Genomic DNA, 24420 nt, shown 5'->3' with positions numbered 1-24420 from the left:
CCTACCTCAAGATTACACATTATCCACAAACCTTTGTTCTTTGTATTTCAAATCTACTGGATTTTTAAACGAAATATCACTATAATCGACACTAAGAAAATTTTAGTAAGGACGATAGATTCATGGATATTTTTTTATATTTCAGAATACAATAAAATGGTAGCCATAGTTTCATCCGAAGGTGAAGAGATCAAGCTAGAGCGTCCTGTCAGAGCCGAGGGTTCAGTGGAAACTTGGCTGACATCACTCCTTCAGTCAGCACAGAGCAGTCTCCACGCCATCATCAGGACCTCCGTGTCCTTGATAAATGATCCTGGCTTCAATCTGTTGATGTTCCTTGATAAGATGCCGGCGCAGGTGAGCTCTTAGGTGCATCTGAAGTCTTGGTACTTGATAGTACAGTTAGTAGGTAGGTAGTACGTTTGATGCTGCTGATTTGTGAAAATACTTTTTAATAAAATCTGGTGCAGGCTTCTCATCACCTCTGCGAATAGAATTGTCTGAAACTGTACATTATCATAATACATTATCATATGATAATGTACAAGCTTCTACGAGCGACTATGGCGCAAGACCTTTTTTTATCAAACCCTACCACGAGTTCGACGAGTTCAAGGATAAAAATATTAGTGCCTGCCAAATTTCTAAAAAATTTTGCCCTAACAGTTTAAATCAACAAACATCAGTTCAATACCTAAACATACAAACCTACATAATATTAAATAGCTGTACTTAATATTTGCCTTTCAGGTGGGCCTACTCGGCATTCAAATCATCTGGACTCGCGACTCCGAACTAGCCCTGATGCAAGCCCGTCAGGACAAGAAGATAATGATGGAGACCAACAACAAGTTCCTCGAGCTACTCAATACCCTCATCGACCAGACAACCAGAGATCTGCTGAAGATTGAGAGGATAAAGTTTGAGACGCTGATCACCATTCATGTCCATCAGAGGGATATATTTGATATGCTGGTGAGTGTTGGTTTTCATTTTTGACCTACGAGTATTTCTAAGTAAACGATATTTGTAACTCGTAAAACTCGTATGAATAGTTGCCAATGGTGATTGGGTAAGAAAAGACAAGCTAGAGTCCAGCCCTAGTAGCACGGTTGCATTTTTATCGTTTGTCACCATGCCTGTCACGTTCTAACAAGTATGTAAAGTGCGAAAGTGACGGGCATAGTGATAGTCGATAAAAATGGAACCGTGCTGAGCCCGCAGGGTAGCTTAATGCTAGGGGCCCAAAACATTCCACAACTCTTCTCTTTCCGCACATATTCTAGCAACTTAGTAGTTGGTATATGAATTTAAGTTTTTCATCATTCAGTGTCGACTCAGCGTCAGATCAGCCAGCGACTTCGAATGGCTGAAGCAATGCCGTTTCTACTTCAAAGAGGACGCAGACAAGACCTGGGTTTCAGTAACCGACGTCACGTTCATCTATCAGAACGAGTATCTTGGCTGTACTGATCGGCTTGTCATTACGCCATTAACTGACAGGTATTTTTAATGTCAGGCCTTCACAGCCATAGATGTATGGTTGTGAAGGCCTTTTCATATTGATGGCCATCTCCCATTTTATCTACATGTGGAGATCTCGAAAATTGTTCAAAATTTCCTATAGAAATTTCCAGAAACAAAAGTTCCAAAATCTATCTTTATCTACTTACTCATCAAGGCATCTACACAAACAACATTGCTCTCAAGTATTTCATTTTTCTTTACCTTGAAACACATGTTCCAGGTGCTACATAACCCTAGCCCAAGCGCTGGCTATGAGCATGGGCGGCGCGCCTTGCGGCCCCGCCGGTACCGGCAAGACGGAGACCGTCAAGGACATGGGCAAGACCCTCGCCAAATACGTCGTCGTGTTCAACTGCTCCGACCAGATGGATTACAGGTTTATAAGCTTATTTGTGATCTCTCGGGTTTCAGTCCGTTTCCTACCAAAAAGTTTCTTGAAAATTATTAACCAGTTCTTCCTCGCTTAAGACTGCATGTAGAAACGAGACTAATCACATGAGGCCTCTCTGGGTTTGAAGGGCAGGAGTCAGTAACCCGAACTCCTTGCTCCAAATCTTGCTATACATAATGACGACTTTTACTATGTATCCCTACTACTACCTCATATTACTTTCAATTGATCTGTACATATTTCTGTTCCTTATTGACAGAGGCCTCGGCCGCATCTACAAAGGCTTCGCCCAGTCTGGTTCCTCTTTATCGTCTTTGTTCCTTATTGCCAGAGGCCTCGGCCGCATCTACAAAGGCCTCGCCCAGTCTGGTTCCTGGGGCTGCTTCGACGAGTTCAACCGCATAGAGCTGCCCGTACTGTCCGTCGCCGCGCAGCAAGTCGCTGTGGTGCTGGCTGCTAAGAAGGAGAAGAAGAAGACGTTTGTGTTCACTGATGGGGATACTTCGGAGATGTGTCCGGAGTTCGGAATCTTCATTACGATGGTGAGGTTATTTCCTCGAAATTTTGGGAAACGGGGCAGAGAAAATTCCCAGCGACAACCGGCCAGTGAGAAATAGCAACTTACCTATGGCAAGGATTACAAGAACTGAGTAATACTTTACTCGTGGCGTATCACGGTGTTAGCTTAGCATGTGGAGGAGGATTCATTTAGTTTAGATTTTTTGTACTTTTGACCCGAGTATGTTGAGTAACTTTAACATTATCATTTACTAGTGTTTCTTGGTCTTTGAAATTTAAATCATTGGCAAATGGAACATGGTTAGCAATTGTTTTGTTTTGTAAGATTTAAAAGCCAAAATAATATCAACTCTAAAATAATACAGCAATTTGGTAAACGGGGTAAACCTTACTTGATATATCCGTAAAATATTTCAGAATCCCGGTTACGCTGGCAGGAAAGAGTTGCCAGAAAACTTGAAGATCCAGTTCCGAACAGTAGCCATGATGGTGCCAGATCGGCAGATCATCATCAGAGTGAAGCTGGCCTCCTGCGGCTTCTTGGAAAACATCACTCTCGCCAGGAAGTTTTACACGCTGTACAAGCTGTGTGAGGAACAGCTTACTAAGCAGGCAAGATGTGGAATATAGTATAGCTATATTGTAAGGCAATCCGTTTAATAAGTTACTTACTTATTTATATCGGGCGTCACTGTATCCCTAAAAGTTTGAAGTCGCCAATTAGACCGATAATCGACTTCTCAGCTTTTCCAGAAATGCTGCAGTAACGTCATTGAACGCTTTCAGGTCCACTATGACTTCGGCCTCCGCAACATCCTCTCCGTCCTCCGCACCCTCGGGGCAGTCAAACGCGTCAACTCCAAAGACAACGAGAGCACCATCGTGATGCGCGTGCTGCGGGACATGAATCTCTCGAAGCTGATCGACGAGGATGAACCGCTCTTTATATCACTGGTCGCAGATTTATTCCCTAACCAGGCGCTGGAGAAAACGACGTATCCTGAGTTGGAAGAAGCCATCAAGAAACAGGTCGACGAGACGGGGCTTATCTGCCATCCGCCGTGGATTCTCAAGATTATCCAGGTCAGTAGGTTTAACATGCATGCAACATGCCCCGACCACAAAGCACGTCCAAGGACACATTTATAAAAGCCTTCCAAAAGGACCAGTGAAGTACAAAGAAAGCACTTTCTATTTCATTTTAATCTCTATAAAGATCATTAGTGACAACTAAAACAACCACTTACGTTTTGACAAAAGCTTGCCAACTTTACAACGAATGGTCGTGACAAAGCTTGCATCCGCAGACAAGATAAGATACTCTTAGGTATACGTATAATCAACTTTTTTAATTTCAGCTGTACGAGACGCAGCGTGTGCGGCACGGCATCATGACACTGGGGCCGCCTGGCGCCGGCAAGACGACTTGCATACACACCCTCATGAACGCTCTTACTGAGACTGAGAACCCGCACAGGTCAGTAAACTCAGTAATGTATGACGCAGCGTATAGGTCATAGCATCCTAAAATGACGTGCATTCGCACCCTCATGAACGCGCTCACGGACGGAGAAGCCCCGCAGGTCTGTAACATATGACGCAAGAAAGTGGCACAGGAAATCAGCCGAGACTAGCTAATTCTGTTAACAATAGTTGGTCACGTAGAAGAAGTCATCTTTTCAATAAAACACAAGTGGTACCACTTTCTCGTAGACGTTTTGTGTAACCTAGGTATGTACCTAGGACATGTGTCCCACGGTAGTCCGGAGTAGGAAATATTCAGTCGCGTTATATCTGTCTCCTCTAGGGAGAAGATGTGCCAATGTATAATTTCCCTTTCATTTCCAGGGAAATGCGTATGAACCCGAAAGCCATCACCGCCGCCCAGATGTTCGGCCGTCTTGACGTAGCCACCAACGACTGGACCGACGGCATCTTCTCAGCCCTATGGCGTAAGACCCTCAAGATGAAAGAAGGTGAACACGTCTGGCTGGTCCTTGATGGGCCTGTGGACAGCATATGGATTGAGAACCTGAATTCCGTGCTGGATGATAATAAAACCTTGACATTGGCTAATGGTGACCGCTTGACCATGTCGCCGACTTCGAAGATCCTGTTTGAGCCGGAGAATATTGATAATGCATCGCCGGCGACTGTGTCGAGGAATGGTATGGTGTATATGAGTGCTTCGGGGCTGGACTGGGATCCAGGTACCTATTAAAATTTACTGTTATTCTGCACTGATGTGCAAATTCACGAAATTTTCCATAAAATTGGAATATTTTCTTCGATATTTAAGTAAAAAATTCACAGTAAATGGTTGAATGGATGGTTTCCATTTTGGAAATGAAAAATTTCATTTCCCATTGAAAATAATGAGAAGTCTCCTACATTAATACATTATTCCATGTGGATTTTTTTAAATTTTGTGAACTATCAATATTTGTTTATTAAGTTCTTTGCGGTTTTATTTTTGTATTTAAAGTTAAAGGAAATCTTTAAACTGATTTATCCCTCCTAGACCATATATAATTTTGATAAATAAATAGAAAAAAACTTTTGTATTTTAGTTCTCCGTGCCTGGCTCAAGACTCGCTCAGAGAGAGAATTAGAAATATTTAGCACGCTTTTTGATCAGACATTTCCAAATGTGTACACATGGTGTACTCAAAATCTGATCTTCAGCATGAGGGTGCTTCAAAGTAACATCATACTGCAAATGCTCAGTCTCTTGGAGGGACTTGTTCCTCCGCAGATAGAGGAAACTGAAGACCCGTCCGCAAGCAAATCAGTTAACGGTGATATTGACGACGAAGAGGAAAAAGAGAAAACTGAAGAGATCATACTCTTTACACCAGAACACTTGCACAAAGTATACGTATTCACATTAGTTTGGGGATTTGGTTCCCTTCTAGAAACCAAAGACAGAATACGATACGATGCGTTCTTAAAACAAAATTTTGCGGAAGTTTTAGATTTGCCAAAACACCCTAATAATAAACCCTCGATTGTTTTCGACTTTTATGTAAAACACCCTGGAAAATGGGAACTCTGGGACGATTTGGTGACAAATTACCAATACCCGGACACAGCGTCACCAGATTATGCGAGTATTCTGGTCCCGATAGTAGACAACGTAAGAATAAACTACCTCATTCACTGCATAGCTAAACAAGGAAAAGCTGTGCTGTTAATTGGAGAACAAGGCACAGCAAAGACTGTCATGATGAAAGCCTACATGAAAAATACAAATCCAGAGCAGTTTATGGGTCGCTCGTTCAATTTCTCTTCAGCGACTAGTCCTTATCAATTCCAAAAGACCATTGAAAGTTACGTTGAAAAACGTAGTGGTATGACATTTGGACCACCGGGGGGTAAGAAGATGTTAGTGTTTATCGACGATATAAATTTACCACAGATCAATGAGTGGGGTGATCAAATAACAAATGAAATTGTTAGGCAGACCATGAGTATGAATGGTTTCTACAGTCTAGAGAAGCCTGGAGACTTTACCACGGTTATTGACATACAGTTCCTTGGTGCTATGGGACAACCAGGTACTTTTAATCATGTTTAATTGCTTGTTACATTTCTTTGGATCAGTTGGACTTGCTAAATCAAAATTATGTTTTAGGTGGTGGTAGAAACGACATACCGTCTCGTTTGAAGCGCCAGTTTGCGATATTCAACTGTCCTTTACCTAATAACGATGCGATAGACAAAATTTTTAAAGTTATTGGTGAAGGTCATTACAACGCCAAGCGAGGATTTACTGTAGAAGTCCGCAACCTTATTAAAAAAGTGATTCCGTTAACCAGAGAGCTGTGGATGAGAACAAGACTGAATCTTCTACCGACGCCGGCTAAGTTTCACTACGTGTTTTCTCTTCGAGATTTGTCTAGAGTGTGGCAAGGCATGGTTGGAACCTTACCCACTGTCATTGAATCAGAAAAATGTTTAATGCTGCTGTGGAAACATGAGTGTTCTAGAGTTTTCTCCGATAGATTCACCCATCAAGTTGATAAAGACTGGTTTAACAAAGCTTTGTATGATACATCAGACGAAACATTAGGTGTAGAATACAAAAAAATGATGGAAAGTGAGCCCGTCTTTGTAGATTTTATGAGGTAAATCTGTTTCCTACTTAATAATGTTACGTCATCAAGTAATTGTGTCAAAGCGGCTTTATATCATTAAATTGCTTTTGCTTTCTAGGGACGCACCGGAACCGACTGGCGAAGAAGGCGAAGATGCCGATATGGAGTTACCAAAAGTGTATGAACCCGTATTTGAGTACAGTGAGCTCCGAGAAAGATTAGAGATGTTCCTGTCTCAGTTCAATGAAATGGTCCGCGGGTCGGGCATGGATTTAGTTTTCTTCCCCGATGCTATGTTCCATCTTGTGAAGATATCCAGGGTGATACGACATCCAAGAGGCAATGTGATGCTTGTTGGAGTAGGGGGTTCTGGAAAACAATCCTTGACGAAGCTATCTACTTTTATAGCTGGATACCGGTCTTTTCAAATCGCACTTACTAGATCGTATAATGTTGGAAACTTCCTTGAAGATTTGAAGCTACTTTATAGATCGTGCGGTGTCCAAGGCAAAGGAACGACATTCATCTTTACGGATTTGGATATAAAGGAAGAAGGATTCCTAGAATATTTGAACAATATTCTATCATCCGGTGTTATATCTAATCTGTTCACTAAAGACGAGCAGCAAGAAATAATTTCGGAACTCACGCCGATTATGAAACGAGAAAATCAAAAGAGAACTCTCACCAATGAATTAGTAATGGAATACTTTTTAAACAGGACCTGTCAAAACCTGCATGTCGTATTATGCTTTTCACCGGTAAGTAAGAATTTATTGTAAATATGAGTTCCTTATCTATAGATATATAGGTGTAACAAAATTGCTTATGGGTTTCAGGTTAGCGAAGCCTTTAGATACCGCGCACTTCGCTTCCCAGCTCTTATCTCCGGCTGCACCATCGACTGGTTCCAACCTTGGCCTAAGGATGCCCTTGTTTCTGTCGCCGACCACTTTTTAACAGAGTTTGAAATAGAATGTACAAAAGAAGTCAAAAAAGAACTCGTCACAGTATTGGGGACAATACAAGACGTAGTATCACAAGTGTCTGCAGAATATTTCCAAAGATTCCGTCGATCTTCACATGTTACTCCTAAATCATATCTCAATTTTATTGGAGGATATAAAACGATTTATCAAATGAAACAAAAAGAGTTAGGCGATGGTGCATTACGCATGGACACTGGATTAGAAAAACTGCGTGAAGCATCTATATCCGTTGAAGTTCTAAAAAAAGATTTAGCGGTAATGGAGCAGGATTTAGCATTGGCTTCTGAAAAAGCAGATCGTGTGCTCACTGAAGTCACAGAAAGAGCAATGCAAGCCGAAATAGTTAAAAATCAGGTTCAGATAGTAAAAGAAAAGGCAGAAGCCCTAGTAGCTTATATAGCTGAAGAAAAATTAAAAGCGGAAATTAAACTGGAGGCAGCTAAACCGGCGTTAGAAGAAGCTGAAGCTGCTCTTAATACTATAAAGCCAGCTCATATTGCCACGGTCAGAAAATTGGGTAGGCCACCGCATCTTATTATGAGGATCATGGATTGCGTATTGATATTGTTTCAGAGGAGATTACACCCTCTCATTCCTGATGTGGCTGCACCATGTCCAAAGCCTTCATGGGCAGAGTCTCTCAAGGTAAAAGGCTAATACTATTCCCTATTACTATTGTCTATTGTGTGAAGTAGTTCGACTTGTGTTTAAAACTATTTGAAGAATGTAGTTTCATTTACTATTTTAAATTTTCAGATGATGGCCAGTACGACTTTCCTTCTCCAACTCCAGAATTATCCTAAAGACATTATAAACAACGAGATGGTTGAACATTTGGTACCTTATTTCGAGATGGAGGACTACAACATGGACACGGCCAAAAGGGTCTGCGGTGACGTCGCCGGGTTGTTATCGTGGACAAAGGCTATGGCGTTCTTCCATAGTGTCAACAAGGAAGTATTACCTTTGAAAGCAAATCTGCTGCTTCAGGAAGCAAGATTAAAGGTAGGTAATAAATTTACAAACCGTATTTTATTTTGATTACACTCTTCATATTTTTCCCTTTTATAAATTATATCTATATTTTTTCAGGTTGCAATGGAAGATTTGGCTTCCGCAGAAAGACAACTAGAGGAACGTGAAATGTCTCTTCGAAAAGTCAAAGAACAATATGAATCTGCTGTCTCTGAGAAACAGCAGTTGACGGACGCTGCTAACGTTTGCTTACGAAAAATGACTGCCGCCACTGCACTGATTAATGGATTAGGCGGAGAAAAAATCAGATGGACGCAACAGAGTAAGGATTTCAAAGAACAGTTGGGAAGATTGGTAGGTGATGTCGTCCTAGCAACAGGATTCCTTTCGTACTGCGGACCTTACAATCAGGAATTTAGGAACAATTTGCTAAATAACTGGATGGGGATATTAAAGAACAAACATATACCTTTGACAGATAACTTAAATATAACTAATATGCTGGTTGATAATGCTACAATATCTGAATGGACCCTGCAAGGCTTACCAAACGATGATTTATCAGTGCAGAATGCTCTTATCGTTACTAAATCTAGCTCTTACCCTTTATTAGTCGATCCACAGAGTCAGGGTAAGAACTGGATAAAAAACAAAGAAGGTACAAATGAATTACAAATTACTTCACTCAACCACAAGTATTTCAGAACTCATCTAGAGGATAGTCTGTCGCTAGGAAGACCTTTGCTAATAGAAGATGTCGGCGTAGAGTTAGATCCAGTTATTGACAATGTGTTAGAGAAGAACTTTATTAAATCGGGTTCAATAGAGAAAGTAATCGTCGGTGATAAGGAATGCGATGTTATGCCTGGCTTTATGCTGTATATAACAACAAAATTACCTAATCCCGCATATTCTCCTGAAATAAGTGCTAAAACGTCGATAATTGATTTCACTGTTACTATGCGAGGTTTGGAAGATCAACTGTTAGGTCGTGTGATTTTAATGGAGAAATCAGATTTAGAAGAAGAAAGAGTGGCGCTCTTCGAATCCGTAATGAAGAATCAGCGCAGCATGAAAGAATTGGAAAGTAATCTGCTTTGCCGCCTCACATCGTCTGAAGGCTCATTAGTAGATGACGAAGCCTTGATCCAGGTCTTGCAAATAACTAAAACGACAGCAGAAGAAGTAAATGAGAAACTAAAAGTAGCAGAAGTTACAGAAAAGAAAATTATAAAAGCTCGTGAAGAGTTTAGAGCAGTTGCAGCAAGGGGATCGATTTTGTATTTCTTGATAGTAGAAATGAGCAATGTAAACATCATGTACCAGAACTCTTTAAAACAATTTTTGACAATATTTGATAATTCAATAACGAAATCTACTAAAACCAATGTAACTGAGGAACGTATTAATATAATACTGAAATACCTTACACATGAAGTGTGGGCATTTACATTGAGAAGTTTATATGAACGTCACAAGGCTCTGTTCACGTTGATGCTGGCAATGAAAATCGATTGTCACCGTCAATTAATTTCTCACGATGAATTCACGGCGTTTGTGAAAGGCGGCGCGTCGCTGGATTTGAATGCAGTGACTCCGAAGCCTTTCAGGTGGATTCTGGATATAACGTGGCTGAATCTGGTGGAGATTAGTAAATTGAAGACTTTCTCTGACGTGTTGCAAAAGGTATGTGTGTCTAGAAACACTATTGGCGTTATTTATAAACGGCTGCTAACTTAATCAGTTGATGATCGTCGTTTGTTAAGTTAATCAGCTGATTAACTTAATAAGCAGACGTTTATGAATAACGCTGTATATATTTTAAGAGAAGATATATCGGTAGATCTAGATTTTTGTAGTCTATTGGGTTAGCAACAGTCTTCTCTCGAATATTTACCGCGATAGGAGACCTGTAACAAGCAGATGATGAAATTAACTGTTTTATTCTATCACCTATTTTAGATATCATCCAACGAGAAGGAGTGGCGAGTTTGGTATGAAAAGGCGAAGCCAGAAGAAGAAACGATTCCCAGTGGTTACAACGACAGCCTCGACGTGTTCCGTAAGCTGTTGCTCATCCGCTCGTGGAGCCCTGATCGAACCCTGTCGCAGGCCAGGAAGTACATTGTCGGTAAGTAGAAGAGGATCAACAGAATCAGCTTTTCGGCCAGATAATTTCACCATTTTATAACCTTTAGCGGCTCACCATAAAAAAAACAGTTTGAATCAATATTGTTACAAAATAGGATGCAACTGTTTAATTTATATTACTTAATATTAGGACGCGAGGGAATACTACATAGGCCTGTTTATTGTATGTAATATTCCTGTATATAATGAATATGATTGCAATAAATAATTGAATTGAACGTTAATCCTTGCTCTCGTTTGACTTGCTTGATACATTCGGCAACATACGGTGATTAAGTTTTGAGTAAAACTAAATAGTGGCCTTTTATTGGTTGGCTACTCACTAGTGTTTATTATTTACATTGTATTTTAGATTCCCTCGGCCCGGAGTACGGCGAGGGCTGCATTTTGAACCTCGAAGCGACTTGGGAAGAATCAGAACCACGTACACCGCTCATTTGCATCCTGTCTATTGGCTCTGATCCCTCCGCGCAGATCGCGTCACTGGCCAAGTCTAAGGAAATCCGTAAGAATGTTGCCTTAACTATAATATTCTAAAATAAGAAACATCCTAATTTGGACAAAAGAGCATTGCATTATATTGCATGTGCGTTGTTAAACGAGCTATCCAGTCTTCCCTAAATAGACACATTTCATCTACAAGATATAAAACATTTTGCGTTTCTACCTTGCTTATAAAAAACTTCTCTTCCAGAAATAAAAGCTGTATCGATGGGTCAGGGTCAAGAAATTGTTGCAAGAAAAATGATATCAGACTCAATGAACGAAGGAGGCTGGGTACTCCTACAAAATATCCACTTGTCCCTGCCCTTCTGTGTAGAAGCTATGGATGCTTTAATAGAAACTGAACATGTACAGGAATCTTTTAGGCTGTGGCTCACAACTGAAGTCCACACAGAGTTCCCGATAGGCCTACTACAAATGGCCATTAAATTCACCAATGAACCTCCTCAAGGCATCAGAGCTAGCATGAAAAGAACTTACCAAAACATCACTCAGGATACGTTAGATTACTCATCTTTATCCCAATGGCCACCGCTGCTGTACGCTGTAGCTTTCCTACATACTATAGTACAAGAACGACGAAAGTTCGGACCTTTAGGATGGAATATTCCCTACGAGTTTAATCAAGCTGATTATGCAGCCAGCGTGCAGTTTATACAAAACCATCTCGACGACATCGACCCTAAGAAAGGCATATCTTGGCCAACAATCTGTTACATGCTTGGGGAAGTCCAATATGGTGGTCGTGTGACAGATGACTTCGACAAACGCCTTTTGACAACTTTCACAAACGTGTGGTTCTGTGATGTACTACTACGACCGGGCTTTGAATTCTATAAGGGTTACAAAGTGCCTCAGACAAGGAATCTCTCCGGCTATGTTGATTATATCAATCAGCTTCCATTGACTGATACTCCCGAAGTATTCGGTCTTCACGGGAACGCTGACATTACCTATCAGATCAATAGTGCTAAAGATATACTGGACACAATATTGAGTGTGCAACCAAAAGAAGGTGGCAGCCAAGGTGGCGAGACAAGAGAAAGTATCGTGTACCGGCTATCTGAAGACATGTTGGAAAAATTACCAAAACAATACGTGAGTTTTGAAGTTAGAGAAGCTTTAGTGAAAATGGGGGCTTTTTTGCCAATGAATATCTTTTTAAGGTAAGTTTGAGCCTGTCAAAGTGTGATCAGACAGCTTTTTTTTTTCAAATGTAGTAAATAAAACTAAATACCTATTGGTTAACTATAAAGTAGTGCTGTTTTGGCAGCAAATTTATGCCAACGCAAATTTGCATTTTCATATCAGGTCTTATCAAATTCTCCACTCTCAAACAAGTGAAGTCTAACTATAGGGCCGATCTTTCCCTCCTTTTTGTGGGTGACCCAGGTGTTGATACCTATGTGGTTAGGTAATTCAATCAGGTTACCTAACCTAAGAAGTAATTACACCAAGCGACATTGGCTGATGCCAAAGCGTAAGGTCATTTATTGCCACAACATAAGTGGAGCTAAGATATCATTATCTTTCAGACAAGAGATCGACCGCATCCAGCGAGTGATCAAGTCAGTGCAGTCAACTCTATGCAACCTGAAGCTAGCCATCGACGGGACCATAGTGATGAGTCAGGGACTGCGCGAGAGTCTCGACGCTATGTACGACGCGAGGATACCGCAGAATTGGCTCAAGGTAACTTTATCAAATTTTGTGGAGTATGTCTGCGGTTGACGGCCAGTAGATGAGTCAAAGCAGTGACAAGTGAAACAGTCTTTCAAGACCTATTGCGATGCCTAATTTAGTGTAGCGATAATTTCCTATTTGTAAACGCTATTCATATTTGGCAAATTTTACTAATCACATTGAGTGATCATACCAAGTATACCAACATTACCAACATACCCATCATTACAAACGAGTCACCAAAGTAGGATTAAATTTTGAGCTATTTTAATTGGTACCTAAATAATAAATGGAATAGTGAGATACTTCTGTTTTCATAGCAACAGTAACGAAATTAGGTTCCAAATTGACACTAAAGCGCCGACTTGTTAAAGCGAGTCTTACAAAAGCTTTTTTTTAAATTACATTTAACATATTTTTTTGCAACAGGTTTCGTGGGAGTCAGCAACTCTAGGTTTCTGGTACACAGAGCTATTGGAGCGTGAGCATCAGTACCGCGTGTGGCTGCGTAACGGCCGCCCCACCGCCTTCTGGATGACTGGCTTCTTCAACCCCCAGGGGTTCCTCACCGCTATGAGACAGGTATTTGGTGGTACAGGTGGAACTTCGTCACCTACGCATTTTTTACATCGTAACCATATTTACGTAGCAACTAGTTACGAAATAGAAACCATAAATTTCGACCTTAACCAGTTGAAAATATTTCCACTTACAAAATAGGAGTTCTAATTTACATCTGGTAACTGGTAAAGCAAAATCATAGAAAGCCTTAGTGCGAAATTAAACGCAAACGTAAATGGAGTTTTCCATTTCAAAAAGGAATAATCCAATTTTCATTCGGCAGGAGGTAACCAGAAGTCACAAAGGGTGGGCGCTGGACTCGGTGGTCCTACAGAACCACATCACCAAGCTGAACCGAGAGGATGTTCACGAGGGACCGGCAGAGGGCGTTTACGTTTACGGACTGTTTCTTGAAGGTATGTTTTAAAGCTAAAGTTGATTCACAACTTTTCTTGTCACTCGTTGCCATGGTTAGGTTCCCTGGGTCACTCTTTAAAACCTGATTTTTAGGCATTAAATTTTCCAAAAACGCTTTTTTGTGAAACTTATAAACCCTTTCCATGGAGGGTCGTCTAATACCAAGCGTGTCAGAAGAAGGTGGCGGACAATGTCTTCTAACAAACTATGCTACTATATATTGTTTCTTGGCTGACCGGACAGAATAATTCTTTTCGATGAGTAAGACTGATATTTATTGTCATGTATGAAATCTCAGTCTGGTAAAGGGTTAATAACATATCTTCCAGGCGCATCCTTGGACAGAAAATCGGGAAAGCTAATCGAATCAAAACCCAAAGTCCTGTACGAGCAAATGCCGATCATCTACATCTTCGCCATCAACACCACAGCGGGCAAGGACCCTAGGCTCTACGAGTGCCCCATCTACCGGAAACCCCAACGAACTGATGCTAAATACGTGGGGTCTATAGATTTCGAGACTGACAGCAATCCAAGGCATTGGGCGTTGAGGGGAGTGGCGCTACTGTGCGATATTAAGTGAATAAAGGTGTTTATTGTGGAACTGGTTTTTTCTTTTGATCTAGTAAATGGACCACAGGGATAGAGATCTTTCCTGCTTCTAGGCCTATCAACCGAGAAAACCCGATCTTATTTAATCAGGTTTATCTGGAAAGTGATTTGAATTCCGTGCCAATTTGCAAGCGACCAAGGTGTTCATAAATATTTGAGCAAAGCTTCTATTATGAAGACAATATCTGGGAGACACATACAGAAACTCGAAAATGTGCGTTTTCCCAGAGACAAAACCTAGCTAGATCGATTTTTCGCCCCCAAAAACCCCCATATAGCAAATTCATCGAAATCGTTAGAGCCGTTCTCGAGATCCCCGAAATATATATACATATAAATAAATAAATAAATAAATATGCAAGAATTCCTCGTTTTTTTAAAGGTATTAGATTAGATTAACCTTTTCGACGCCGTGTCACGTGTCAAACACAAAAGCTGTCACGCTGACGCCACGTCACCGAAGTTTCAAAACTGAACTTTATGCATATGCACGTAGGTCTATGTTGCTCTGTGATATGTGACCGATTAATCGGTCTTTGGCGTTGAACCTACGGTGCGGATATATCGGTCATTGGCGTCCAAAACGTTAATCGGTCTTTGGCGTTGAACCTACGGTGCGGATATATCGGTCATTGGCGTCCAAAAGATTAATGTGCATGTTTTGGTGTTTTTGAGCACCTTGGCCGCTTCAATATACTTGTGGACAAATGTTGAGAAACGCAAAAAAAAAAAGATTTAACACGTTCACTGTTCCAACTGTTAACTGTCAACCTTACGGCCTTTTAACCTTTACGGGCTTGCCGTGACCTCCAAAATTAATAATAAGAGTTTTATTTGCGTGCCTCTTGTCCATGAGTGTATTTGATGGCGACCACACGAAGTGGTATAGAAATCCAACTACATATTAAAGAAATAGAAATTAAAATCATGATAATATAAAAATAAGAATCAATATAATTTATTTCTTCTTTCATATTAAAAATACATGGACATTATAATGCGTTATCAGACGTCAATCAAACATCACCTGTTAAAAGAGTACTCTAAATCACCAAACGGCACAAGGCAGACTATTTACACCATCGTAATGAGGTGGAAAATATTTTGACATAATATATAATTTTATTCATGTCAAATATATTCTCATCATGAATCTAGTATTAAACTGGATTGGGCATGAGTGGTGGGGATAACTGACAGAACGGGATAGTCTTATGTATCTTTCAGTAGGAGTAGCAGCGAAAGCGCTATTATTGTTTGTCCTTGTCACAGTCTCACATTTTTTTTAATTCCCCACCATAAATTAGTATGGATTATGGTGTGCAACAAATAAATTCGACCAATCATAGCGTCTTATTGCGTATGTTTTGTCCCTCACGGAGGCACGCGTAGACCACTTCTATAGGATGCTACCTTCTATGATTCTCATGTACCTATGCTCGGCAGATTTTCTCGTCAAACATAACACATAGGGACGTTACAACTGTTTCAGGGTTATATTTATACCAAACATTATTTCTAGGAAGATTTTTAGATTTTTTGATACTCATAAATTATGAGAGTTGTATTTTAAATTGAAAATTGTTATTTTAGTGCATATCAAGCAAGTTAAAAACAGACTTCTAAAAACGACGTATTCAGAGAAAAAAGTTTTGCACAATAAAACTGCCCTGACTAGGAGCGCAGAGTTTATAGGAGTTTCTTAATTTCGTCATAAAGGATCAACACCAAAGCGCCTCCCGTGCCTCTGAGGACATTGGAGAACGCGCCTTTAAAGAAGGCCTTGGGGCCCTCGGTCTTGAGTATTACGGCCCAACAGTGGGCCGTGCTCTTGTACACTCGCTCGTGCACCGGCCGGCCGGACTGCATCATCATGCGTCTACGCACGGTGTCCAGTGGGTACGACAGGATACCGGCTACTGTTGTTACCGTCTGAAAAAGAGCAACATGATTTTAGGAAAACGCAACATTCTCCGAAATCGTCCAAGCTGTATTGCGTTTCGTCGGGTAGTTAGTTACACCCATCTCATGTTTGGAATTTTGCTGGGACATCAGTTATCCGCGACCGCGACCAGTTGTGCCGGATAGTCATAATGATAGTCACGTGGTTATTTTGTTTATGAGCCGAAGGAACTCGTAATTAGAAATAATAATGTGTATAGGAAATCAAAAATGGTTCCGGTAAATATTGAAGTCTTTGATTTAATAAAAAGTATTTACGTACCTGAGCAATAAACCAGGATAGAAGGAGCGGCGTGTTCTTAGGGTCGGGCAGGAGGCCGCGTGCCGTGTCATAAAACCCGAAGTACGCGGCTCTTGACATGACAACAAGACATGTACACAGATACAGAGATAATTTTAAAAAATATCATAATTTTATTGCAACTGGGCGTTTTTTTTTTGTTGTACTTTTAGTACTTTTTTTTTTTCAAATTTGGGATTTTTTATGTTAATGCTACTCAGAATCACGAGCTCTTTCTATCCTAATAGGAGAAAAAAAGTGTCCCAAAATTTCCATACATTATTCGATCTATCCATTTCGCGACCGCCATACAAAGTCTATGAAAAATGGTGACGTAATGGAAATAAAAACCTTAGGACACTTTTTTTCTCCTATTAGGATAGAAAGAGCTCGTGATTCTGAGTAGAAATAACATAAAAAATCCCAAATTTGAAAAAAAAAAGTGTAGGGGACAACAAAAAAAAAACGCCTAACTGATCTTAAAAAGCCGGAGCTTTCATTGCCGCCCAAGAATAGGCGTAGTAACTAGTAAAGTAGTAATTGTATGATGATACTAGGGTAGTACCTAAGTTAGGTACGGTTGGTACGAGTAAAGATTGAGGGGACGCCTTTGCCCAAATGCCCACTATTGCCCACCAGGAATATCATATAGCCATCCTTAGGTACTAATAATATTACAAATGCGAAAGTACCTAAGTAGCTCTTCACGTTGATAAAAATAATTTACAATTTCACATTTGATATTTAACAGTCGCTTTTCGGTGAAGAAAAACAACGCGAGGAAACCTGCATGAAACTGAAAAGGTGTATGTGAAGTACATATCTCCCCAATGCTTAAGCCATCGTGGGCGCTGTCCCTCTCGTACATCAGAGGAGGTTTGTGTACGGTAATGGGTACTAGGCTGATTTAATATTTTATTATTACATTCGTCATAGAGTTAATCATTACACGCAGACGAAGTCACGCAAATAATTTAGAAATAGGTATATTATTTCTTTTTAACAAGCAGAAACGTCTGCGAACGATGCTCTAAAGAGTGGAAAAATTACTGTGTTGGCTGAGACTACAACTCATACACAGTATCGATCCAGAGTCTCGATACTCCAGCGCACTGCCATCTGAACCACCAAGACCTCATCCACCTACTGTAACAGCGTTACACTTATATATGTCGCAGGGAAATGATCAAAACAGAGATTTGAACAAATCAAATGATCAAATCACGCAGGATGTTAAAATGGCGAATCCATATCATCATTTCCCTAGAAAAATTCAGTCATTTGACCAAATCACTGACTCTGTTTAGTGAAAAGACAAAATCGGCCAATAAACGCGAAACGCTTTTTCATTTCACTAGATTTGTTTAGGAATTTGACAAAATCCCTAACCACGACAGTAAGTTGACGAAACGAACTTAAAAAGTCAACTAGTTTTATCATTTCGCTAAACAGGTTTAGTGAAATGATAAAGTCTCAACTGTAAGATGGTATATATGGTGATTTGATTAAATCTCTGAAAGGTTTAGTGAAATGACGAAAGCAAGTACAGAATACAACAGTTTACTCTACAGTTAAGCGATTTGATCAAATCTCTGATTATTAAGTGAAAATTTTTGAAATTATGATGCCGACAGATGTACCGATTTGGTACAGATAATTTTTAATACCTATTTAAAACAATCCCCGGTACATTACTTCCACCTAATGGACCTCTGTCTACCTTAGGGACGTCCACCAACACGCTTGATTTGATTAGCAACTCTTTAAATTTGTGCAGAGAAGTCTCTTTAATTTTTTCAGCCGATATTTTCAAAAAAATTCACTTAATCTAGAGATTTGATCAAATCGCTTAACTGTAGAGTAAACTGTTATATTCTGTACTTGCTTTCGTCATTTCACTAAACCGTTCAGAGATTTAATCAAATCACCATATACCATCTTCCAGTTGAGACTTTATCATTTCACTAAACCTGTTTAGCGAAATGATAATACTAGTTGACTTTTTAAGTTCGTTTCGTCAACTTACTGTCGTGGTTAGGGATTTTGTCAAATTCCTAAACAAATCTAGTGAAATGAAAAAGCGTTTCGCGTTTATTGGCCGATTTTGTCTTTTCACTAAACAGAGTCAGTGATTTGGTCAAATGACTGAATTTTTCTAGGGAAATGATGATATGGATTCGCCATTTTAACATCCTGCGTGATTTGATCATATCCCTTAGAGATTTGTTCAAATCTCTGTTTTGATCATTTCCCTGCGACATATATAATACCTGTATATAATGATGCCCTGCACGGAGACAATGAACCCTCTGTACAGACCGAGCGGTCCATCAGATTTCATGGTCTTCATCAGGCAGTCCACGAGGCCGTTGAACTCCTTATCCTTGCCTTTGCCAATGTCCGCTCCTAACCTGACGGTGAACTGGACAATTATTTGATAGAAAACCTAATACAGACCCTATTGCTATAGTCAAGGATGGTGAAAGTTAAGGGTGGTGACACTGATGACAGAAAAGTTCGAGTTGCGGTGAACCTAAACTGAAATAAATAACTTTACGAAAATCTTTCTGAAACGTCTTCTGAATTCGCGGCAGACGTCATAACTGAATCATGACAGTATCGGTCGAAATTTCTCGAATATATCGTAAGGCTTAGCCTTTAACCATTCTTCAAAGGGCACTTACATTCTTGCACCTCCTATACGGATCCCTTATGGAATTACGGTATAGCGAGGGAGATGGTGGTAGATATTAATAAAATAATTGATTTGTTCCCTAGTTGTTGTACAAACCTAGTTCTAGCGTAATCCAGAGGGTAGACGAAGCACAGAGAAGTCGCACCAGCCGCGCCTCCCGAAGCTAAGTTCCCGGCGAAATGTTTCCAGAAATTCTTGTTCTTGTCTACACCGGCCAAGAATAGGTTCTTGTACCTGTGGAAGATTTCACGTGATAATTTCCCCTAGACTCAAATTGTCTCTATACCAAATTTAATCTAAATCGAAAACTGACATCAGATAGACCGAGTATGAAGCACGGGCCCAGAGTCTCCGTTTCAGCTTGGACAAAAATGTTTTCGTTGGTATGTCCAGCTGTTTTCTACAGGTCGCATTTCTCAATCGATTCTCGGCAAATTTTATGAGCAGTTTTTTGTCGATTTAGGTTTTGGACATGTTTTACGGTGGAGTTATGGGGCTTGATAGACTCGCGAGGTCCACAGCTCACAGTGCCACTATAGCATTATTACTTATTAGTAAACATACTTATCCTTGAAGGCGAAGTTGAGCGCCTGTGTTGGGAAGTACCGGATGACGTTGGCGAGGTTCCCACGCCAAAAGGCGGCGAGGCCCTGCTCTTTAGGGATACGGACCAAAGCGTCCATTATACCTGCAGAGAGAATGTGTGCTGTTAAAGCATTAAGGCTGGTTTTAGTGTCACGCCAAGCATCGGCGTCACATCGGTGACCTGATGACCAACGATGACCCTTAACTTATTCCACGACTTTCGGAGACATCAAGACTAATTAATAAGATTTGTTAATACGGGAGCCAAAATCTAACGGTTTAATCGGACCTTTGACCTTTCATCTTAAACGAATGCTTGCGGCGGAATAAATACAAATAAATAAAGATATTTTAAGTGTGGCACTGTGTTTAATCGTACATCTCTTGCTTAAAACCGTAGCAGTGGCAAACACCCGAAAAATAACTATATACGCACCTACTCGTAAAATACTAACTCGGCGACTTGCGCCCATTATATCGTTCGCTGAGTAACCTTTTTGTAGGTTAGGTTAGTATGTATATGAAGCAGTAATAATAAGAATTCATTTATGATTGATGGAGTTGGATGGGGCATACACTTCGAAGGGATCCTGACCACATACCGAGGCAAGCCTAGGCTGGTCCTAAAGAAAAGCGTAAACGTTGCCGTCCAAAGCAGACCAAGCCTATGTTTAAGGCTGTTGGGAAGACTTGGAGATCCAGACAATCCAGATAACGGCGCACTGTGGACGCAATCTGCCCCATCTAGGTGGAGAGTCAAGTACCTAAGTAAGTAGTAAGTTGGGATGGAAATAGTAACCTTTGTAACGATCCTTCTCCGCAATCTGCTTGGAGATGTGCTGCACTTGCAACAGCAGCTTCACCCGCTCAATCGGCGCCATAGCTGTCTTCGACACGGCTGCTGATACCCCACCAGCGACGAAGTCCTTTATGAACGCCGCGGAACCACCTTCTTTCTCCTTTTTACCACCTTTACCTTTATCACCCATGATGCTTGTCTCTATCTAGGACTTTATACACACACCTGAAAGGACAATATTAAAATCAAAAAGTTTTTGGCAAAAAAAAAAAAACACTTTTCGTAAAAGTTTTTACCGTTGACTGTACTTTTCCTTCCACAAACAACTACTTAATACTCATCGATTGAGACAATTTTAAAAACTTATTGTATTGTACTTCTTGTATCTGATTAACAATTAAGAAAGAAAACAAGAAATTTATTTAAGTCAAACCAAACCAGTTAATTACGTAGTCAGCGTAATGCTACGGTAAGCCGCAGCGCAGATTTTTAGTGGGGATATGATTTAAAATGATTTCCCTATTCTTTACAAGAAAAAGTAGTATAAGAAAAAGTATTCAAGCATTACTTACAAACTTTTGATTACACTATTCCAATGTTATTCTCATCATCCATCTTCTAGTATTCCAAATCACAACTCTTAACTAAATTTTGCACTTTTCTATTGTGATATTTGAGATAATTTTTGTAACAAATTGACTTTTGATTGACTTTGAGACTTAGTTACAAAAGACGTGCGACTTTCTGTCAATTTTTCTTTCAAGTGATTTACTTTTTATGGGGTTTCTTTGAATTTAGAATAATGCTGCATAGAGTCTCTGCGGAAAGAGAAGAGTCGTAGAATGTATGGCTTCCATGGTTTCCCTTACATTCCACGACTCTTCTCTTTCCGTACAGACTTCTAGACAATGATTATGATCCTCATAGGGCCCGTGGCACCTATTGCGGTATTTTTTTTAAGTAAATTGTAAGTATTGACCATGCTTCATGAGGTAATTCCATTTTTATTAACCATTAAAGAGACTAGAGTCAGACCAAGAAAAGTCTGCAGCGGATTTGATAGGCCACGCAGGGCAAGTGTTATTTTAAACGTCAAACTTCTATGAAATTATGACGTATAAATAGCACTGCGGGGGCTATCAAATCTGCTGCAGACTTTTCTTGGTCCGACTCTATCAATATTGCAATTTCCTCAGCCACCCGTTGACCACGAACGCTGTAAAGGGTTTGAAACGTCGGGATGTAGTATAAATTCAATATAGGTACGCGATATATATTTGCATGCTGCATAGTCAGTTAAGAAAGATGGGACTTGAAAATGTATATTTTATAGAAAGAACTTGTATAGATTGCTCACTCCATACTCCATATATCAGTTTTGATACCAAAAACACTATTTCTTTCAGTGTCTACATCTAGCATCGGGTAGCGGAACTATCAGTACTGCTACTTGACAATAGATGTAGCACCGATCGGAAAGTCTTGTGCTCAACAACATACCAAAAAGACTATTAATTTCAGTGTCTACATCTAGCATCGAGTAGCGCAACTATCAGTACTGCTGTACAGAAAGTCTTATGCTCAACAACATAAGCCTTTACTGATAGTTCCGCTACTCGCTGCTAGATGTAGACACTGAAATTAATAGTCTTTTTGGTATCAAAACTGATGTATGGGGTGAGCAATCTATGTACTTTTTTCTCTATGGCTTTACCCAAGCTTTACCTCTCTATTAAAATCAATGATAAGTTGGCTTCATTCAGAACGCAAGCATTCTAGCAGCCCACCGTACAAGGAAAATTGGCAATCGAATTTGAATCAATGGTATTGGAAAATAGAGTTGAATTTGTGTTGATTTAAAATCAAACGAATCAAAATAAAAGAACTTTCTTACATTTCATTAAGATTTAATTTTCATTGGAGGTAATTTGCACTGGTATTAGGACATTGAACCCCAAGGGGTTAAATTAGAAAACAGGTAACGCAAAAATGTCACATTCTCGGATAACAGGTATCACATTAACAAAGGACGATTTCTGCTTTGGCTACTAATGACACAGATTAATGTATTGTATACCTACATTAGAAAAATATCGTTAATACACTCAATACTAATACCGGAAGTCTCTTTCAGAGCGCCCACCGGATATCACTACATGTAATCACTAATATGTCTTTGTATTTTTCTTATAATATATATAACCCTAAGGGCGTCCGCTAGCTGACGCGGGTGCACGGAGCGGGCGCACGCGGGTGCCATTGTAGGTAAAATCCGTTGCACGCCTCCGCGCCAGTTAGCAACGCTCGCTCGCCCTATTTTTGGTCAACCCGCTCACCCGCTCCGTGCAACCGCGCTAGCGGACGCCCTAAAAACAATGCTTTGGCATTATTCCAACAATTCTGGAAACTAATTAAATTGGTATACCTGCAAAAATATTCACAGCGATGGAAGAATTTTATAAGCTTTTATTTAGAGTCTGATCACGTCAACTCTAAATGCCATTTGTAATGAAAAAGTGTCGCAAAGTCATCATCACTAAGACTTTATAATGTTACGTACTATCTCACTTTGTTCTGTTCAAGTTTCTAATTCAATGTTTTAAGGGGTTTACTACAATATTCGTTATTTACATTTATTTATATCAAGGAAAATACCTTTGGTACAATTCCAAAGCACATTAGTAAAACTTAAACTACTCTAACATACAGTAGGGCTAAGATGGCCGGCTCTTTATCATTTGTCACCATGGCTGTCACGTTCTAACAAATACGTAAGTGCGAAAGTGACGCATGGCATGACAGGTGATAAAAATGCGATCACGATAGCTGGTCAGTGCACCTACAAGCTTGTCTTTATGGCAACATCCACTTAAATTTATATCTTAAATAACTGTATCTCACTCGTAAACCTGATATACAAATATAAGACGAGTTTAACTCATTTATGTGTTAAAAGATAATGCTGTGTTAACCCTCTGGCCGCCCAGGGGCCGATAAAAAGGTATCTAATTTGTAAAGTGGGCTAAATCGAAAAGCATTTCGATAAATACGCGTCCTGTATGGGCTGTATGTAATTAACTAATATATTTTTTCCTATTAGTTTCTTAGAAAATCGAAAAAAAGTATAAACAGTAAGTGTGACGTCATTACTACGGCTGTACGAGTAATGGCTGTGTAAGGTGAGGTTTTAAGGTGAAATTAAAAACACATATTGGTAGAGTCAACAGCCGAAGTTGCTAAGCGGGCTAGGTGTTCAAAATGATCTTGACGCGACTTTATCGTTGAGAGAATAAGAGTGTGTCAAGGTAATTTTGAACACCTCGCCTGCTTAGCAACTTCTGCTGCTAACTGTACCTTAAAATTTAATTTACTCTCGATACATAAAACAGCCTACTTGAAAAATTTAATGTTGTCAATTATAATTATATTATTAATTTGAATTCTTATTTTGACAAATCACAAATACATTTCCAATGCAAGAAAATAGTATCTCTGCTAGGTCGAGTGAGAAGCAATCCCAACAGTATTCTGAATGTTATTGCTAACAAATATGATAGCCCAATTCTCGCCTATTGGATTGGGCAAATTAAAGGGGTAGCAACTAGCCCTTATTAAATATTAAATATGTATGTACCTACTTATACCTAATACTAACCCTTAGCTTTCAGTTTAA

General features: G+C 39.9%; 2 protein-coding genes across 2 annotated transcripts in view; one reads left to right on the top strand and one right to left on the bottom strand.

Annotated features, from left to right (window-relative positions):
- Window positions 1-14418, top strand: part of LOC134660933 (dynein axonemal heavy chain 5) — a 65674-nt gene extending 51256 nt beyond the window's left edge. Inside the window, exons 29-50 of the mRNA XM_063516817.1 lie at window positions 146-357; window positions 751-975; window positions 1331-1503; window positions 1748-1903; window positions 2250-2460; window positions 2855-3049; window positions 3224-3520; window positions 3796-3914; window positions 4286-4647; window positions 5008-5994; window positions 6072-6564; window positions 6653-7295; window positions 7374-8168; window positions 8280-8528; window positions 8616-10184; window positions 10461-10629; window positions 11002-11154; window positions 11344-12319; window positions 12689-12845; window positions 13266-13418; window positions 13681-13813; window positions 14144-14418. Of these exons, the coding sequence (XP_063372887.1) occupies window positions 146-357; window positions 751-975; window positions 1331-1503; window positions 1748-1903; window positions 2250-2460; window positions 2855-3049; window positions 3224-3520; window positions 3796-3914; window positions 4286-4647; window positions 5008-5994; window positions 6072-6564; window positions 6653-7295; window positions 7374-8168; window positions 8280-8528; window positions 8616-10184; window positions 10461-10629; window positions 11002-11154; window positions 11344-12319; window positions 12689-12845; window positions 13266-13418; window positions 13681-13813; window positions 14144-14397 (8681 nt within the window). The 3' untranslated portion in view covers window positions 14398-14418. The remainder of the gene's footprint in view (window positions 1-145; window positions 358-750; window positions 976-1330; window positions 1504-1747; window positions 1904-2249; window positions 2461-2854; window positions 3050-3223; window positions 3521-3795; window positions 3915-4285; window positions 4648-5007; window positions 5995-6071; window positions 6565-6652; window positions 7296-7373; window positions 8169-8279; window positions 8529-8615; window positions 10185-10460; window positions 10630-11001; window positions 11155-11343; window positions 12320-12688; window positions 12846-13265; window positions 13419-13680; window positions 13814-14143) is intronic.
- A 1656-nt stretch (window positions 14419-16074) lies between these two features.
- Window positions 16075-21517, bottom strand: LOC134660921 (ADP,ATP carrier protein 2-like). The gene is made up of 7 exons (XM_063516804.1): window positions 21320-21517; window positions 20748-20972; window positions 19928-20051; window positions 19460-19597; window positions 18939-19079; window positions 16651-16741; window positions 16075-16358 (listed from the first exon to the last, which is right to left on the bottom strand). The coding sequence occupies exons 2-7, from the start codon at window positions 20935-20937 to the stop codon at window positions 16116-16118; spliced, it is 927 nt and encodes a 308-aa protein (XP_063372874.1). The 5' UTR covers window positions 20938-20972; window positions 21320-21517; the 3' UTR covers window positions 16075-16115.
- Window positions 21518-24420: the final 2903 nt, after the last annotated feature.

The sequence above is a fragment of the Cydia amplana genome, chromosome Z (assembly GCF_948474715.1).
Source record: "Cydia amplana chromosome Z, ilCydAmpl1.1, whole genome shotgun sequence".
In the NCBI taxonomy this organism is placed as follows: domain Eukaryota; kingdom Metazoa; phylum Arthropoda; class Insecta; order Lepidoptera; family Tortricidae; genus Cydia; species Cydia amplana.
The sequence above is the reverse complement of the archived record's forward strand: the minus strand, read 5'-3'. Positions and strand labels throughout refer to the sequence as shown.

Excerpts from the sequence above, each read along its gene's own strand:
- LOC134660921 (XM_063516804.1), bottom strand. The coding sequence starts at position 20,937 with ATGGGTGATAAAGGTAAAGGTGGTAAAAAGGAGAAAGAAGGTGGTTCC. Across the intron at positions 20,052-20,747 it reads GGAGAAGGATCGTTACAAAG|GTATAATGGACGCTTTGGTC; the intron begins GTTACTATTTCC and ends TTCTCTCTGCAG. Across the intron at positions 19,598-19,927 it reads AACTTCGCCTTCAAGGATAA|GTACAAGAACCTATTCTTGG; the intron begins GTATGTTTACTA and ends AATCTTCCACAG.